General features: G+C 46.5%; 1 protein-coding gene across 2 annotated transcripts in view; it reads left to right on the forward strand.

Moving 5' to 3' along the window:
• Positions 1–16,800, forward strand: part of ATP6V1H (ATPase H+ transporting V1 subunit H) — a 196,161-nt gene that overhangs the window by 103,746 nt on the left and 75,615 nt on the right. For both annotated transcript variants that reach the window (XM_086943734.1, XM_086943735.1), the window contains one exon: positions 15,624–15,677. In XM_086943734.1, coding sequence (XP_086799860.1) covers positions 15,624–15,677 — 54 coding nt within the window. The remainder of the gene's footprint in view (positions 1–15,623; positions 15,678–16,800) is intronic.

Below are 16,800 nucleotides of genomic sequence, written 5' to 3' on the forward strand. Positions count from 1 at the left end.
GACCTCTGAGTTCTCCCTGTTCTGGACTACAGAAACACAGAGTCTTCTAGTTGAAGTCAGAGATCGAGTTTTATTGGCTGCAACCAAGTAACATGTGTCCTAGAAGTACAACAACACGGGTCGTATATTCTCAGGAGACTGTTCGTTCTTACAGAACCAGCCTTCTCCTTATATACAGAAATAACAGCTGCAGGCAAGAATTCTTGAGTTTATGATATGGCTATACACATATTTCTACAATAATACAAAGAGCGAAGTCATGTAGGCCAACCCATATTTTAGACGTCCAGTTCGTGATAGATTACCCAGCCAGGCCCAGAACTTCCATCAGATATCGATGAAACCCCAATAAAACAGGGCACCTCCTAGTCGTAAAACTGGCCATAAACAAGGAACATGGACAGGTGGGTGTGTGTAGAAAACATGGTCTGTACGTAGTGAATGGTTTGTGGCATATTATGCATTGATGCTATCTTATTCGGCCACTGGGTGAGGAGCTGCCCAAACAGGTTTGGCTGGAGGCAATGGAGTCAGTTTGGACAGGTCAGGGGGAAGTCAGGGAAGGTGGACGTGTCCTTTTAGATCAAGCTCGACCTTACTCAATTGACTTATATGAGGGCAAGACACAAGATGGATGCCGTTCACAAAATGGAGTCTAAGGGTTCGGAACGGAAACTACGATTTAAGGGTGTTGGCATCACTCAATCATGACGCAAATGCATAGGGATGATGTCCTAATCATTACCGGTCTGTCGACACCAAACTCGTCATGGTACGTTGATATTTTGTGGCACGGGTATTGGACCTTGATACCGGGATAACAGCAGGGTCCAGAATTTCAGAACCACAGACCCTCCTTTTGCCCTCATATTAGGCAATAACTCATGTTAATCTGAGTCCAAATCTGTATTAATGAATTTGTGGAGATGCTGCTGTAGCATCATTCTGTTGCTCAATTCGTCCCTTGACACAGGCTTCCTTACACATGAAGTAGCACAGAGGCCACATAGTGCAGGAGCGCACTGCACAAACAGGCAGAACATAAACAGAAGTGCTAAGATCATCCCAATGAAGATCAGTGTTTTCCATCCCCAGGCAGTGATCAGTTCCCAGAACCACTCTAGCAGGGACCAATCCCCTTTCTCCACGTGAAGGGAACCAGATATTTCGTGTAGTTTGGAGATGGCCTGGTACACTGTTGGTGCATTATCAGGGATGAAAATGCAGCAACTGGTTTGGATCACTCTACATACACCACCACGGTCTGCAAGTATGACATCTAGGGCAACCCGGTTCTGAAGGGTCATAAGTCGATCGGACTGAAGCTCAGCTGTTAAGTTGCCAAGGGCACCGGCCGTTTCGGTCACGGCGGATTCAACTACCCTCGATAACTGGCGAATGTTCCTGCTGTTCACCATAGGCCTCCAAAATGGCAGAAAACCCTTTGCGAAGTCCGCAAATTCCTGACCCCCTGTATCGTCTTGACTCACGACACCCCTAACTGTCCTTGTCCGATGGTAATCTGCCCTGGCCGTGTAGGTGGGTGGCAGCAGAAATGAGATAAAACACGTGCCCGAGAAGTCAGGGGGCAACCATGTATAGGCTTTGTCATGGCAGACGAAATAGGTGCCTTTAGCTGCCAAGAATAGAGGGGAAGTTCGGGAAGCGAATACATACGTTTCCGTGCATACGCTCTTCCCCAATTGTGCTTTGGGATCCCTGCCGATACTTGCAGACATAAGTGACCTCGGTGGGGCACTATCCAAACTGGGCGGGATTTCTTTGCTGTCTGGCCCTTACTCAAGGAAACCCCATATTTAGTTACGTTCCAACGACTGTATGGAGTGAGTTCATCTTTAGGAATCGCTTGATATGTGTCAATATCCCTACTCATATTTCTTATCCCTGCCACTAGTGCCTTGTTGCTGGAATCGCTCTCTGGAACGGGGCGGGTATGGTTCTAGGGCGAACAGGAACATGGTCTGGAAAGCCCACAGAGAACCATAATAACTGAATGGCAGGATGAAGTATGGGATGCCCTTATCGGTTGTGTGCGGCATGAGTCCGCATATCCAACAGTTCGATGTGTTCATTATGGACTGGTGTTGGTGTAGGAGTTGGATGAATGAGTTATTTATAAATTCGAGTCTTCTGGCAGACTCGTGTTCAGGTAGAGGGTGAAAGGAGTGCGGAGAGATAGTAGGAGGAGGTGTGGGCCAAGTGTCATTTGCAAAGGTAACTTGAAATGTGAATAAAGTATAGCCAATCAAGAACATCGTTATGCTACACAACATTAAAATACATATTATCAGAAACCTTTTTCTGGCCAGTACTGTGCATAATTTCCTTTTAAAGTTCGTGGATCTAGCAGGTCTCTCTACCCTTGGAATCTCCATCCTCTAGTTGCTGCCCGCGGTGGGAGATTGATTCTGCCAGGGAGTGCGCTCTGTTCAGTCCGGGGTAACTCCCTTGGACCAACCAGAACCGTTGACCTAAACGTCCCCAGCTGCACTCCCCAGACTTCAACCGCGACCCTAGCAGCAGAACCGGATGGCGGTTCGAAAATCAAAAATGAGCAAGTTCCCTGGGAGAGAGAGCTGTAAAATCAAAAATAGTTCTTGGGGGAAAGGAAAATCGCATTAATCTGCTTTTATTAGTCTCTTTTTCTCGACCTCAGATTATATCGTTGTTTCCCAGGTACGGTGTGGTCTTTAAACAATGTCTCAGGTTCTGTAGTGTCCAACTGCATTCACGGTGGCACAAGTCCTTGTAAAATATGATCACTCTCCTTTTCGGTACCAGTTCCTTTTAAACGTGCATCGCTGAAAGGGACAAAGCGAGGTATGGACTCTGTCTCGGAGTCGGCAATTCCGTCCTGGACCCACCGGTCACATGGAAGGGGCAGCGGGACCCGTTTACAGTGGGCACCGTGCACCCAATGTTTTTTTCCGTGGACACGTACTGCAGAACGGGTAGATAGCAGGACCTGGAAAGGTCCGGTCCAGCGAGGCTCCTCGTTCTTGGTTCGCCTGAAGTTCCGGACTAGGATCCAGGAGCCAGGTTCGATGGCGTGGCCTGGATCATCAGACGCTGGTGGAGAGGAGCTGTGGACCTGTTGATGTAAAACGTGCAGTTTAGTTGTCAATTCGTGCAAATAGTCAAACAGCGCGGGGTACTCTATTTCACTTAGTTTCTTGGGCCTTGGTACACCCCAGATGTTGGCTGGGCGGCCAAACACTATTTCATGGGGGCTAAGTCCTAATCTGGAATGGACAGTCATTCTGGTAGACAGGAGTGCTAAGGGCAAGGCGTCAGGCCATTTAAGACCTGTACTGGCTTGGATCTTGGCTAGTTTTAGCTTTAACGTGCCATTGTAGCACTCTACCAGTCCAGCTGATTGGGGGTGATTTGCAGCGTGGAATTTCTGGTGTATGCCTAGACACTCACACACTCTCCTCATCACTCGTCCCACGAATTCACTTCCATTATCACTCCAGACGATTCTAGGCATACCAAATCTAGGGAAGAATTCCTTGACAAGGGCTTTGGCAGTTGACAAGGCAGTGTTGTCCTTAAGGGGATACGCTTCCACCCACCTGGAGAAGGCGCAAACAACGACGAGCACGTATTTTAGGTTATTGCACCTCTCCATGTGGATGAAATCGAGCTGCAAAACCTCGAACGGATACGTTGGAGGGGCAAAATGACCAGCTGGAGTTGGGGTTCCCCTACCGGGATTGTGCTTCAAACACACCATACAGTTTCTGACCACATTCTCTGCACATTTCGGGATACTACTATTCTGCCATACTGGGGCCAACAGTTTACAGATTCCTTTCGCACTGATGTGCGCAAGTCCATGGGCCATTGTCACCACTGCAAGTACATATGCGTCAGGTAATAGCCATCGCTGGTGTTCTGACAATTCGACCCAACAACCATTCGCATCTAATCTACCCTTGCTTTCTCTCCATCCATTCACCTCTTTCTCAGTGGCCTCAGCTTGTATAGTTTTCACGCTTTCAATGGTGTCCTCACACATACCCACATCAGTAATCCATCTAGCGGGACCTACAACATACATCCGACTCATTGTGTTCCTTGCAGTCTCTTTCGCAACCTCGTCTGCAAATGCATTCCCACGGCCAACATTATCTTGAATCTTTCTGTGTGCACTGCATTTCACAATTGCAACTTGTAGTGGCAAGGTCAGTGACTCGAGGAGCTCATTAACTAGCTGACCATGTTGTATCTTTGCACCATGCGACGTCAGGAACACACGTTCACGCCACAATCTCCCAAAACTGTGAGCCACGCCAAAGGCGTATTGGCTATCGGTATACACATTCACTCGCTTTCCTTTTGCCAACACACACGCTCTTGTAAGTGCGATTAGCTCTGCGGCTTGCGCGGAATTGTGGGAAATGCGCGCGGCCTCTACAATGGTGTGTAATGTCGTTACGGCATATGCTGCAGTCGTATCACCGTTTGGCAACTTGAAGCATGAACCATCAACCCATAAAGTGTCGTTACATTCGGGAAGGGGAGTGTCCTGTAAGTCTACTCTCCCTTTGGTTTCTTCTTCTGTCCTAAAGCAGCAGTCATGTTTTTCAACCTCATCTGTCTCTGCCGGGATGGGTAGTAGCGTAGCGGGGTTGAGTGTATCACACCTCTTTATGTGAATGTGACTCGCTAACAGTGTTAGTTCATAACTGGACAGTCGAGCGCTAGTAAGATGTTGTGTCTTCGTCCTGTTTAGCAAAATGTCTACTGCATGCGGGACCATAACGATCAGAGTATTATTCATGACTAACCCAGCGGACTGTCGAATGCAGACAGCCGCTTCGGCGGTGGCCCTCAGACAACTTGGTAATGCCTTAGCCACAGGATCTAGAGTCGCTGATAAATACGCGCATGGGCGCTGTTTGTCCCCGAAGTATTGTGTTAGGACTGATAATGCACAACCTTCCTTCTCATGGACATATAATGTAAAAGGCTTACTGTAGTTGGGGTTTCCCAACACAGGAGCCGAACACAATGCATCACGCAACTCGTGGAAACTTGTCTGACAATCTTCAGGCCAGGGCATAGGATTGGGTGTGTCCTTACAGAGTAGTGCCAGCAAGGGTTTAGCCAGTAGTGAGAAATTCGGTATCCCTTGTCTACAGTACGATGTAATGCCCAAGAAGGCCCGAACCTCTCTCTGTGTCCTCGGGGCACTCAGTTCTGCGATTGCCTGTATTCTTTCTGGTGTCAGTCTCCTTCCCTCCTTCGATAAGATGTGACCTAAGTAGGTCACTTCTTGTCGACAAAATTGCAGTTTTGAAAGAGACTTTGTGCTTCATGTCACATAAGTGACGCAATAACGACAATGTAGCTCGCTTGCAAATTTCTTCAGTGTCTGCAGCGATCAGCAGATCGTCGACATACTGAATCAGAGTTGAACCATCGGGTAGGACAATTGTGTCTAGTTGTGTTTTCAGGGCCTGACTGAATATTGATGGGCTTTCGCAGTAGCCTTGAGGAGCGCGCTTGAAGCGGAAGCTTCGTCCTCCTAAATTGAAGCCAAAAATATCTCTACTCTCCTCAGCGATCGGGATGCTGAAGAAAGCGTTCTTCAGGTCAATCACCGAAAACCAAGTGGCTGAAGCTGGAACCATTGTCAATAAGGCAGTAATGTCGGGGACAACTGGAAACTGTGGGATAACCATCTTATTCACTTCTCTGAGGTCAATCACAAACCTGTACACAGGGGGCTGTGAAGGATCGGTACGCTTTAAGACGGGCAAAACAGGACTGTTACAAATGTTGCCTGTTGTTTCTTCAATGACATCTTTCTCGATCAGATCATAAATAATCGTCAACAACGCCTTTTCGCATTCGCTGGATATTTTGTATTGGGGAATACGTGGCAACCTAACGTTGGCTTTCAATGTTATGACATACGGTGCTATCTCCAAACGACCTACATCATTGGAACCATTAGCCCAAAGTATATCCGGAAGAGATGACAATTCAGTTGGAATATTTTCCTTTGACAAATACATTGGAGAAATGGCTTTCTTACCTAAGGTAAGTTGTACTCCCAAGGGAGAACAGTACAAAGTCGCATATAATCTCTATAGTAAATCCAAACCTAACACATTTTCACCGCAACCTGTTGTAAGAATGAGGGGTGCTTCTAATTCGCATGGGCCAACAGAAAGGGACATGGGACTAGAGATCGGGTTTCTAACAGGGGCGCCAGAGAAACCTACTGAAACATTCATTTCGCCAGACAAAGGTGCGCCAGGAAGTTTTGAGTGCATAATAGAACTTTTTGTAGCACCAGTATCCAGCAGAAATGGCTCTGACACTCCTGAGGTAATCACCTCGACATAAGGTCCATTCTGATCTACTGGAACTGAAACGACTCCCTCTCTTTGTCCATGGCTGTCCTAGCAATTATTACCCTCATTCTCGTTTTCGGCGTAATAGTCGTCAGCATAGTACTGAGCTGACCTGGAAGATGCATTATTCTGTTGGTCAAAGCTGTTCATGGAATTCTGAGGCGGAAAAGAAGTGGTATTCTGGGGGAAATTTCCACGGCCCCTACCCCTAGGAGCATGTTGAACACCTCTACCCCTTATACCTGAAACACCATTTAAACATCGCGCAAGAGCCGGACAATTACTTTTAAAATGACCCTCTTCCTTGCAATATGCACATTGATTCGGGCCATACGGAAAACGCTGATGGGAAAACTCGCTTCCTTGCGCGTTTCTCGAATACTGCTGTGGTTGTTGATAATTGGGCTGACTAGCCGTGCGAGGCGGATAGGCCTGCTGGAGAAGAACTTTAGTTTTTAAATCTTTAGTCTTTTTGTCTGCCTTATCTAGCTCGTCTTTGCGCCTATTTTCATAGTACTGGGCTGTAGCTAAAATCTGCGCTGACGTAGAGACAGCCCAAGCACTCTCTGAATCTTTTCAGTTTATTACACAGTTCAGGAAGCAGATTATGTACAAATTTGTCTACAAACAATCTTTGACCACCCTCGGTAGCCATATCCTGACCACTATGATCGGTGAAAGTCTCCTCAAATCTCGTGAAAAAGTCAGACACATTCTCATCTTTCTTCTGCTTGCACGCAGACAGCTTGTCCCAATTTACGCGTAATTCAGGCATTAATGTTTTCATGTACGCGATAATCCTACCGGGAAGTTCGGCTATTAACGGCTCAGGTTTAGAACCACCGACTTGTCTAGCATCTGTAGCGGTAATATTAGCCCATGAGTCACCTAGTTCTTGATCATGATCTGTATGACGAATTTTACTCCCAAACAACATGTCTACATCCGCTAAATTCATTATACATGAGCTGGCAGTCTGCGATAACTCCTTATAATACCCAGTCGGATTTTTACGGGGATCAGGTAGTGTCTGCTTGAGTGCTAAAACTTCGGATCTTTTCCAGGGGACATGTACCCATACACGCTGAAAATGTGGCAGAATTGGTGGATTTACATTCGCATCACCTTCCCTCCAAACTGGAGGAACCTCTCTCATGGGGTACTGTCTCGCTTTTTTCCTACCTGATACGTCGTCTTCGTACAATGATCTAGAGGCGTTTCCCTTACTCCTATAAGATAACAATAAATCTATCGCTTTCTCAACATCGGCACCTATAATCATACCTTCATGGAACTTAAAACGCATACGCAATAATTCGTGCATTTTGCGTTTGGGATCATTTGTCTCCAAATCTTCACGCAGATATACACACATCTCTTCGAATACGTATCTCTGAGTGGGTGCATCCCATTGACGGAAAACTTCCATAACAGACCGAACATCATATCTAACAGTGTCCGTAATCCATTTGCGTGCTAGCTCATTCAGCACTTCTCTTTCCTCGTAATCATGCAGCTGACTATGCAACTGTCTACGTCCTGTTTTAGGGGTCGTTTTAGGCGACCCAAAGAAAGGTGAAAACAGACCAGTGACAGTACTTGCCACTCTCTGTCTAATAGAAGGAGAAGCTTGCGGAGAGGCAGATGCGTCAGAAAAGACAGGCTGATGCAAAGAAGAAGTCGAGGCAATAGCAGAGGAAGTTGAAGCAGTGGCAGACGTAGTATCATAGTGAACAGTTGGAGCGGTAGGCAAAGTGGTAGAAGTAGATGGAGTATGTAGCAAAGGCGGCGGCCCTTGAGAAGGCTGCGCCGGAGAAGTAGGAACCAGCTAAGGAGGAGCTGGTGTTTGTGCAAGAGCTGCGTTTCGTGCGCCGGGGCGCGGTATAATAAAACGCTTTGGGGGTGCGGTAGCGTCTAACGCATACGGGGGTGGTGAGCTTAATAAGTGGGACATTAATGAATCCTTCTCGGATGTTCCCTTTGGACCTTGTCCCTCATGTGGTAACGTAGGGTAGCATTTATCTACTGCTAGTTTCTTGCTCCTAAGCACTTGTTCGCTTTCTTGCTCTTCCTCATTATCCCTGTATGCAACGGCAGCTTGCACCATCGACATCCCTCTTTTATTCCTTTTTGCTAATTTTATTTCTTTCTGTTTGGCTTCTTTGCGCCATAAGCGAAAAGAGTCAAACATCGCCGGCTGGGCTTTTTTCTTGAACAATTTGACCTCGAGGTTATCTAAGATTTCTGAGTCAAAACTACCATATTGGGGCCACTTTAAAACACCATCCTTGCGGGTGTATTTTATCCACACTTCATTATATGTGATAGGACCTACTCCATGTTTTACGTATAACTCATATGTTGGAGTTCCAATCGGAGGAACCGGACAAGAATCCTCTAATCGGGAGTCCTTACTACAACCAAGACAAAACAAGTTTCCAAGTCTGCTAAAACCAGGCATCTTTGCTCACTAGTCTAGCTTCAAACTTCAAGGGATTATCTAATTATGATATTGTCGTGAATACACGAATCCCTCGGTTTTGGCGCTTGCAAGCTCCAATAAAAAACCGTATCTCGAGGATACCAAAAACTAAGAACCAAACTAAGGACTGGGAGACGCTCCACTTATACTTAACTGAAGTATTTGAAGATCGATGACGTCACTAGAAGACTCGTCTATCGTTTCGCTCTACCAAGGATCACTGGGTCCAAAACAGGGCGATAGTCAGGGCAGCAGTCCTTCGTAGCCGTCGGGACGCGGGGAACCTCGCAGCAAAGACCTTCGGAACCACTTTGACATACAGGGGTCGCTGAAGTGGCTGGCCGTCCTCTAGATTTTCACGCGAAGCTCCTCACAAACATCTGGCTTGGACCGTCACCGCTTGATACCGCCTCGAGTTGGGCGCCAACTGAGGTGCCGGGTTTTTAGGAACCAGGTGGTGCCAGGGGATAACACCCGAAGACCTCTGAGTTCTCCCTGTTCTGGACTACAGAAACACAGAGTCTTCTAGTTGAAGTCAGAGATCGAGTTTTATTGGCTGCAACCAAGTAACATGTGTCCTAGAAGTACAACAACACGGGTCGTATATTCTCAGGAGACTGTTCGTTCTTACAGAACCAGCCTTCTCCTTATATACAGAAATAACAGCTGCAGGCAAGAATTCTTGAGTTTATGATATGGCTATACACATATTTCTACAATAATACAAAGAGCGAAGTCATGTAGGCCAACCCATATTTTAGACGTCCAGTTCGTGATAGATTACCCAGCCAGGCCCAGAACTTCCATCAGATATCGATGAAACCCCAATAAAACAGGGCACCTCCTAGTCGTAAAACTGGCCATAAACAAGGAACATGGACAGGTGGGTGTGTGTAGAAAACATGGTCTGTACGTAGTGAATGGTTTGTGGCATGTTATGCATTGATGCTATCTTATTCGGCCACTGGGTGAGGAGCTGCCCAAACAGGTTTGGCTGGAGGCAATGGAGTCAGTTTGGACAGGTCAGGGGGAAGTCAGGGAAGGTGGACGTGTCCTTTTAGATTAAGCTCGACCTTACTCAATTGACTTATATGAGGGCAAGACACAAGATGGATGCCGTTCACAAAATGGAGTCTAAGGGTTCGGAACGGAAACTACGATTTAAGGGTGTTGGCATCACTCAATCATGACGCAAATGCATAGGGATGATGTCCTAATCATTACCGGTCTGTCGACACCAAACTCGTCATGGTACGTTGATATTTTGTGGCACGGGTATTGGACCTTGATACCGGGATAACAGCAGGGTCCAGAATTTCAGAACCCCAACACCCAACTTATCCTCTCCCTCTCCCTATCCAACGAACCCAACGCCGCCACAACACAACCTTCAAGAAGGCATGGAAGCCATCGCCAAATGGATTAAAAACAGCTGCCTACAACTCAACGCTAACTAGATGGAAGTACTCATCATGGGCCTAAACCCCGATCCCTGTAATGACACCTGGTGGCCCCCTGCCCTCAGAAACCCGCGGACCACGCACACAACCTGGGAATCATCCAGGACTCCGAGCTCAAAATGGACCGCCAGATCAACGCAGTCTCATCCTCCTGCTTCCATACCCTCCACCTCCTACGTAAGACCTTCAAATGGATCCCCCCTGTAACACAAAGACCGTCATGCACGCCCAGGTCACCAGCAGACTCAACTACGGTAACTCACTCTACGCCGGAATTAACAAAAACCTCACCGCAAGCTGCAGAACGCCGCCGCAAGACTGGTCCTCAACCTGCCGAAACACTGCCACATCTCCCAGCACCTGCGCACACTCCACTGAATCCCCATCGAGGTAAGAGTCACTTACAAGATGCTCCCCACGCACACAAGGCCCTCCACGACACCGGACCAGCATACCTGAACAGCCAACTCAAATTCCACGCACACCAAAGGACCCTAAGATCAGCCCAGCTCTCCTACGCCGTAGTACCACGCACCCGGAAAACCAGATTGGGAGGCCGCTCCTTCTCCTTCCTCGTGGCCAAGGCCTGGAACGCCCTTCCGCTCCACCTCACACAGACATCGCTCCCCATCTTCGTAAGAGATCTCAAGACATGGCTCTTCGACAGACCCCCTCCTTGATGGACCGGAACATGCAACCCCCCACCCCCAGCGCCTTGAGACCCTCATGGGTGAGTAGTCACGATCTAACGAACGCTTGATTGACTGCAACTCCTGCTTCCAGTAATGATCAGACCCGTTCAATCCGGTTTTATACCGGGCCGATCCACAGCTCACAACCTCAGAACCATATTCGCAGTCATGCACTACCTGCATCCTCAAACCCATCAGTGGCCGCTCTGCTTGATGCCACAAAAGCTTTTGACACGCTGGAGTGGGAGTCTCTGTTCCCGTTACTGCGTAGACTAGGCCTCGTTTCCAACTTCATTGCGCAGATACGTATTTTTTATACTCTGCCTACCACCGAGTGCGACTCAACAGGCAAACATCAGACCCATTTCCTTTAAGTAGGGGGATGCCCGCTTTCCCTCCTACTTTTTGCCATCGCGATGGAACCCCTAACAGCGCAAATCTGTCAACACCACGCGAACGGAAGGCTGGGCTTTACAACCCGTGGCCTTGTTATATCCCTGTATGCTGAAGACGTCACTCATTGTTATTCTCCCCGAGAGTAACCTTTCCACATTAATCCGCGAGGTCAAAAGATTCAGGGGTTTATCCGGAGTTCAGATTAATTGGGCCAAGTCTACGCTATTCCCTTTAACAGATGCCACTGTTCCGGTCCCGATGGACTATCCGCTCCAATTGTCCACCGGACCTATTAAATACTTAGGAATCCTGATTAGCAGAAATGTTGAGGAACTATGGCAAGCCAGCTTCGGCTGAGCCATTGCCTGATTGGAGGACTGAGGTCCGCTGTGGTTTAAGCTCACGCTGTTCATGCGGGACAGATTGCCAGTGCAAAAATGGTTGTATTACCTAAATGTCTTTATCTATTCCCAATCACCAAGCCCTTTTTTAAACGCCTCTGCTCCAACCTAATTACACTAGTATGGGCAAGTCAACAGCCTGCGTAACATATGAACTATTCACACTGCCATAATCGGAGGGAGGGAAGGGGGCACCAGACCTACAGTTACACGCAGTGTGTGCCCAGGCACATTTTTTACTCTACTGGACCCACCCCACACCTTTTCAACCACACGTCGCAGATGAGACAGACAAGGTCTCACCATGGCCGCTGTCTACAGCATTGTTTCTTCCATATAAACCACCTGCCTCAGAGATTGACACTCCACAGTGTTTGCGTGGGCATGGAACAGGTTGTCAAAACGTGCAGTATTCACACACCTTTATTCCCCATCCTTTCCAGTGGCAAAACACCCCCTGCTACCACCTCTGCATGACAAAGGCGCAATCAGCCGCGCTACCAAGTTGAACTTTCATACCTTTGCAGACCTCTACCCTGATAGCCAGTTCCTTGCCCCTCCAACGACCGCTACCACCACATGCACACCCTTAGACTCCTTTCTCTATTATCAACTGCGTGCAACATGTCAAGCGCTCCACAACTATTTTCCATCTGCACTCTGTCCATCAACTGTTGTTTTTGTATTTGTTACCCCGAGTGGGACGGGTATTCTCAGGCGTGAGTCCCGTGCTCTCCATGCCACTGAAATCAAGCTATCCTGGCTGATGGGGGCTGAAAGCCCGAAACCGGTCCTAGGATGCTTGTTTCCAGTCCAGGGAGGACCTGGCTTGGCAGTTCGGGCTGGACTGTTCACATGGGGCAGAGGTTCAAGACTGATTTGCATATGGCTGGGTTCAAACTGGAATGGCATGGTGAGCAAAAAAACCATGGATTTAGGCCCAGATCTCTGTACTGGGGTGAATGTATGACATTGTTCTGCATTCTGTCCATCAACTGTTGTTTTTGCCACGGACACTTTCAGCGCTAGATCATATATACACAACACCCTCGCCTCGTAAGCTGAATACATCCCTATACAATCATATGCAGCGAACCTCACTGACGGCAGCCGCACCAGCCCAAGAGGGCTGAGGAAGGGACCTTGACCTTCCCCTATCTGACGCTCAGTGGGCAGTTTGCTATGGCCAGCTTGAGATGCTGTCTCCCAACTACAAATTATGACTTATTCATTTCAAATTTCTGCACTTCTTATACCGAACTCCCATACAAATACACCAGATGGGGCTGTCCCCGGACTCTCCCTTCACATGCGGCCTCTCACCTCAGACTGATTTCATTCACCTTGTTTGGCACTGCCCCGCAATTGCTGCCTATTGGGTGGAAATTTTCTGCATAATAGCGAGAGTTGTGAATACGCTGGTGTCCCTGTCTCCACTGCTGGGGCTACCAGGCTATGTAAATGATATGCCTCGTAATTCCCGCAAACTGATTGCTTTAATGCTCCTCCTCGCGAAGCAAAGAATTTTTGATGAACTGGGGAAGAGCACAGGCGCCATGAGCCCAAGACTGGATCACAGGCCTTATATATTGTCATGATCAACTATCCAACTACTGGGACCTGATGACCCGAGGACTTGTCCCTGGGACATCTCGGAACCCTTCACCACCTATCTTCGCCAAACTGATAACTCTCCCACGGTCCCAGACAGTAACAATGATAGCCTTCTCGTGTACTCCGGGGTTTCACACCATACTAGACCCACCAGAACGAATTTAGCAAGGCACACCGGTCAGAATGGAGGCTCACCTGGGGGTTCTTCAAAACTGTACTGCAAAGTTTCATTTGTATTGTGCCACAGCACTGATGGGGAGGCCCTTCCTGAGACTTGCTGTTTTATATAATTATGCTACGTATCCAGCTGTGTCCCAGATATATTTGTAATGCCTCTCATGTCATCCTTGAACTTTATCTGTAAAATGCAAACAGTTTCTAAATATATAATGAAATATAAAAAAAAAGGGAAGCTCCAGAGGGCATCGGAATCATTCACCCATGGTGTAGGCCTCTGCTTCTGGGGTGCCCAGGGGTGTTCCTATACTGGATATCTGCCAGAAAGCAACACGAGATTTCATCCACACCTAAATGAGGCTTTATTGCATTGCCATTGAAGTCCACAATCATACCCATTTTGCCACACTTGTGTTGCATACCTTCCTGGTTTGACCATTTCCTCAGTCCCAACTCCTTTGTGGGACTGCTTGGTTATTGATGCAAGTGATAAGGAATACTCCGTTAGAAGGCGCCATCAGAAGACAAATTACTTAACTTGTGTACTGGTCTTTCAAATGTAAATTTCTCACAGATCCGTCTCTTCTCCCCATTCTGAGTAGGGGTGGATGGAAAATTCCACTCTGCTGGCGGAGTTCCTCGAGCTTTGCCCACTCCGCACTGCGCAAGTATCGCAGCGTTCCGACAAAACCCCACCAAGTGCCGCAAGGCGGAGTTTTTTTCTCCCACTTGACTCTCCAATGTTAAGTCGGTGAACGAGAAATTGCGTCCCCTAGCGCGATTTTTGGGCACTAGAACGCCTCCCAGCAAGATTTTCTCAATGTGGGCAGTCACCCCAGGTTGTGACTGTTCACGTTGAAAAGTGCCGCTCGAGTAGAAAAGCTACCTGAGCTGCAGAAATGAGCAGTGCCCTCTGGCGCGCTGCATGGTGATGTTCGTTTTACAGCACGGAGCAAGCACACATCGCTAAAAATCAGTGCAAGCAGCGCAACATACTGAATTCTCACCGTTCGCAGTACTCCCCGGAATTTGGTGGAGTTTTTATGTAACTCCGCGGAGTGAAACTCTGCGTAATTTGCCCACCCCTAATCCTGAGTAGCATTTATGCAACTTTTAATAAAGTCCTGTGTTAGTTTGGTACAACAAAATGTCTGTCAATTTCGGCCAGTACATATCCACCTCTAAGGGCTGGGGAAAAGGATGGGGTACTGACGTTAGTGTGTTGGTGTGGTGCCTTATACAACTCCATGATGTAAGATCTTATTTGAATCCCAGAAATGAGGCCCTGTATTTCGCCACAGGAGAGCTATTTCAACTTGTTGAATCCAGCCTAAAAGAGCAGGAAGATAGAGTATCCTTGACAAAGATAGATGCCAAAGATAAGTATGTTCTTATGTGATCTCTGGTGTGTATATAAGTGGAGGTCTTGTGTGATTTAAAATTCATTATTTTACCTGCCTCTTGTGGGCTAGTAACACGGGAAAAAAGTTATGGTTCAACCCTGCAATATGTTGCCATTTTAATATCTTCCTCTGCCAATCCTTCCATGCTAGTGCTGCACACTGGTCTCACTCCCCAACTTCGCAAAAGAAAATGCATTGAATAAATAAGGTATAAGTTATGCAATTAATGAAAATAGAATGTAACAATTTAAATGTGTCAACAATTGTCAGCTTGGTGTTTTTACACCGATTAATAGTTTGAGACTAGTCATTTTTTTTTATTTTCAAAAATGTGTCTTATTTTAACCCCAGACATTTCTTCTGTTTTTTGTTGTTGTTTACTACCAACCTTCTTCTACATTTTCATTTGTTTAAAAAAATCTAATGGCTTTTAATACTGCTTAAACATTTGCAGTTGCTAACTCCTATAAATTAAATGATGATTAGTAATACATTTATTGCAGACACACCTCTGCATTACATTTGTGAGAATCTTCCAGCATTCACTGTTTTTTTTCTGTATTCCATTGACATACTTTTGATAAGTAAACTTTCTTTAATTTGCAACAGAAACAGCGAGTAGTTAGTAGTGGTTTGGAAGGAGGGTCCGTTTCGTCAAGTGAGGTGAGTAGTGCTTCACTTTCCATAGTTGTTTATTTCCAATTTGCTTTATGCATTAGTGCACAGATATTTTCCTCTTTGTTTCATACCATGTGCAACCCCGTATAAATTTAAAATTGCAAAAAAAGTCTCACGGCCTCAAAATAAGATGTGTAGTTGAATAGCAATCACTAATGAGTAAAGTCAACATGCTTATAAGAGAAGCATATATTTGGGCATTATCCAAAGGTTTATGTAAGCAGAAAAACTGGGAAATAAACATTATCTTTTATGCGCCTGTGACAAATCTTCAACAGCATTCTATGTCTCTGAACCATATAGTACTATTTCACTGTAAGAAGCAATTGGATGCTCTGTGTTCCGTAGCCACTCTGCTGGTGTCTGAAGGCCTAAAGACTAGTATGCGGTCAGGTAAAATTAAGCAGACTTAACTGATGTTCTTTAACCATTTATGATGCACTTTGTTGGATCTTTTGCAATTTCACCATGCAGGCAAGTCTCCGTTGGAAAGGTATGAGATGAAATGATGTAGAATAGTACCTTTTTCCAGGTTTCAAGTGCAGGTGGATGGGTTAAGTTTTACTAAATGATGAAACAACCACAGCCTCTACACTCTTAATCCTTTTCAGTATCCCCAACAATTAATATGTAACTAGCAACCCCATTTTTACTACTCTTCAACCCCCCCCCCCCCCCCCCCCACCTTCCCCAATACAGAGATCATCTAGGAAACCGATCACAAACTTACTTAGCACCTCTTGAGGAAGATGATCCTATAATCCTAGCATGCAGATCCTTTCTTGTCTCATCTCAGCTTGCCAGATGATCATACCAGGGTCACCTGCAGGTATCAAAGCCATATCAGAATGTGGTTGGTTTCATTCTTGGTCCAAAGGAATAGTGGTGCTGTACCTGATCGCCTTGGAATGCACACATTCACTTTTTATGACTTCTTGCATTTCGAACCGGTGGGTTCATTCCAGTGAAAATCCTTGCAGGTTATTTTAATCAACTACTTTGGAGCCCTTGATCGTCTCTCAATACTAGGGCTCTTTTTTGTTGTAGCAATACAGGTAAATTGTCTTCCAAGTGAAATTAATTATGTTCATGCTAAAGTTGCACTGTG

This window comes from Lissotriton vulgaris, chromosome 11 (genome assembly GCF_964263255.1).
Source record: "Lissotriton vulgaris chromosome 11, aLisVul1.2, whole genome shotgun sequence".
NCBI lineage: Eukaryota > Metazoa > Chordata > Amphibia > Caudata > Salamandridae > Lissotriton > Lissotriton vulgaris.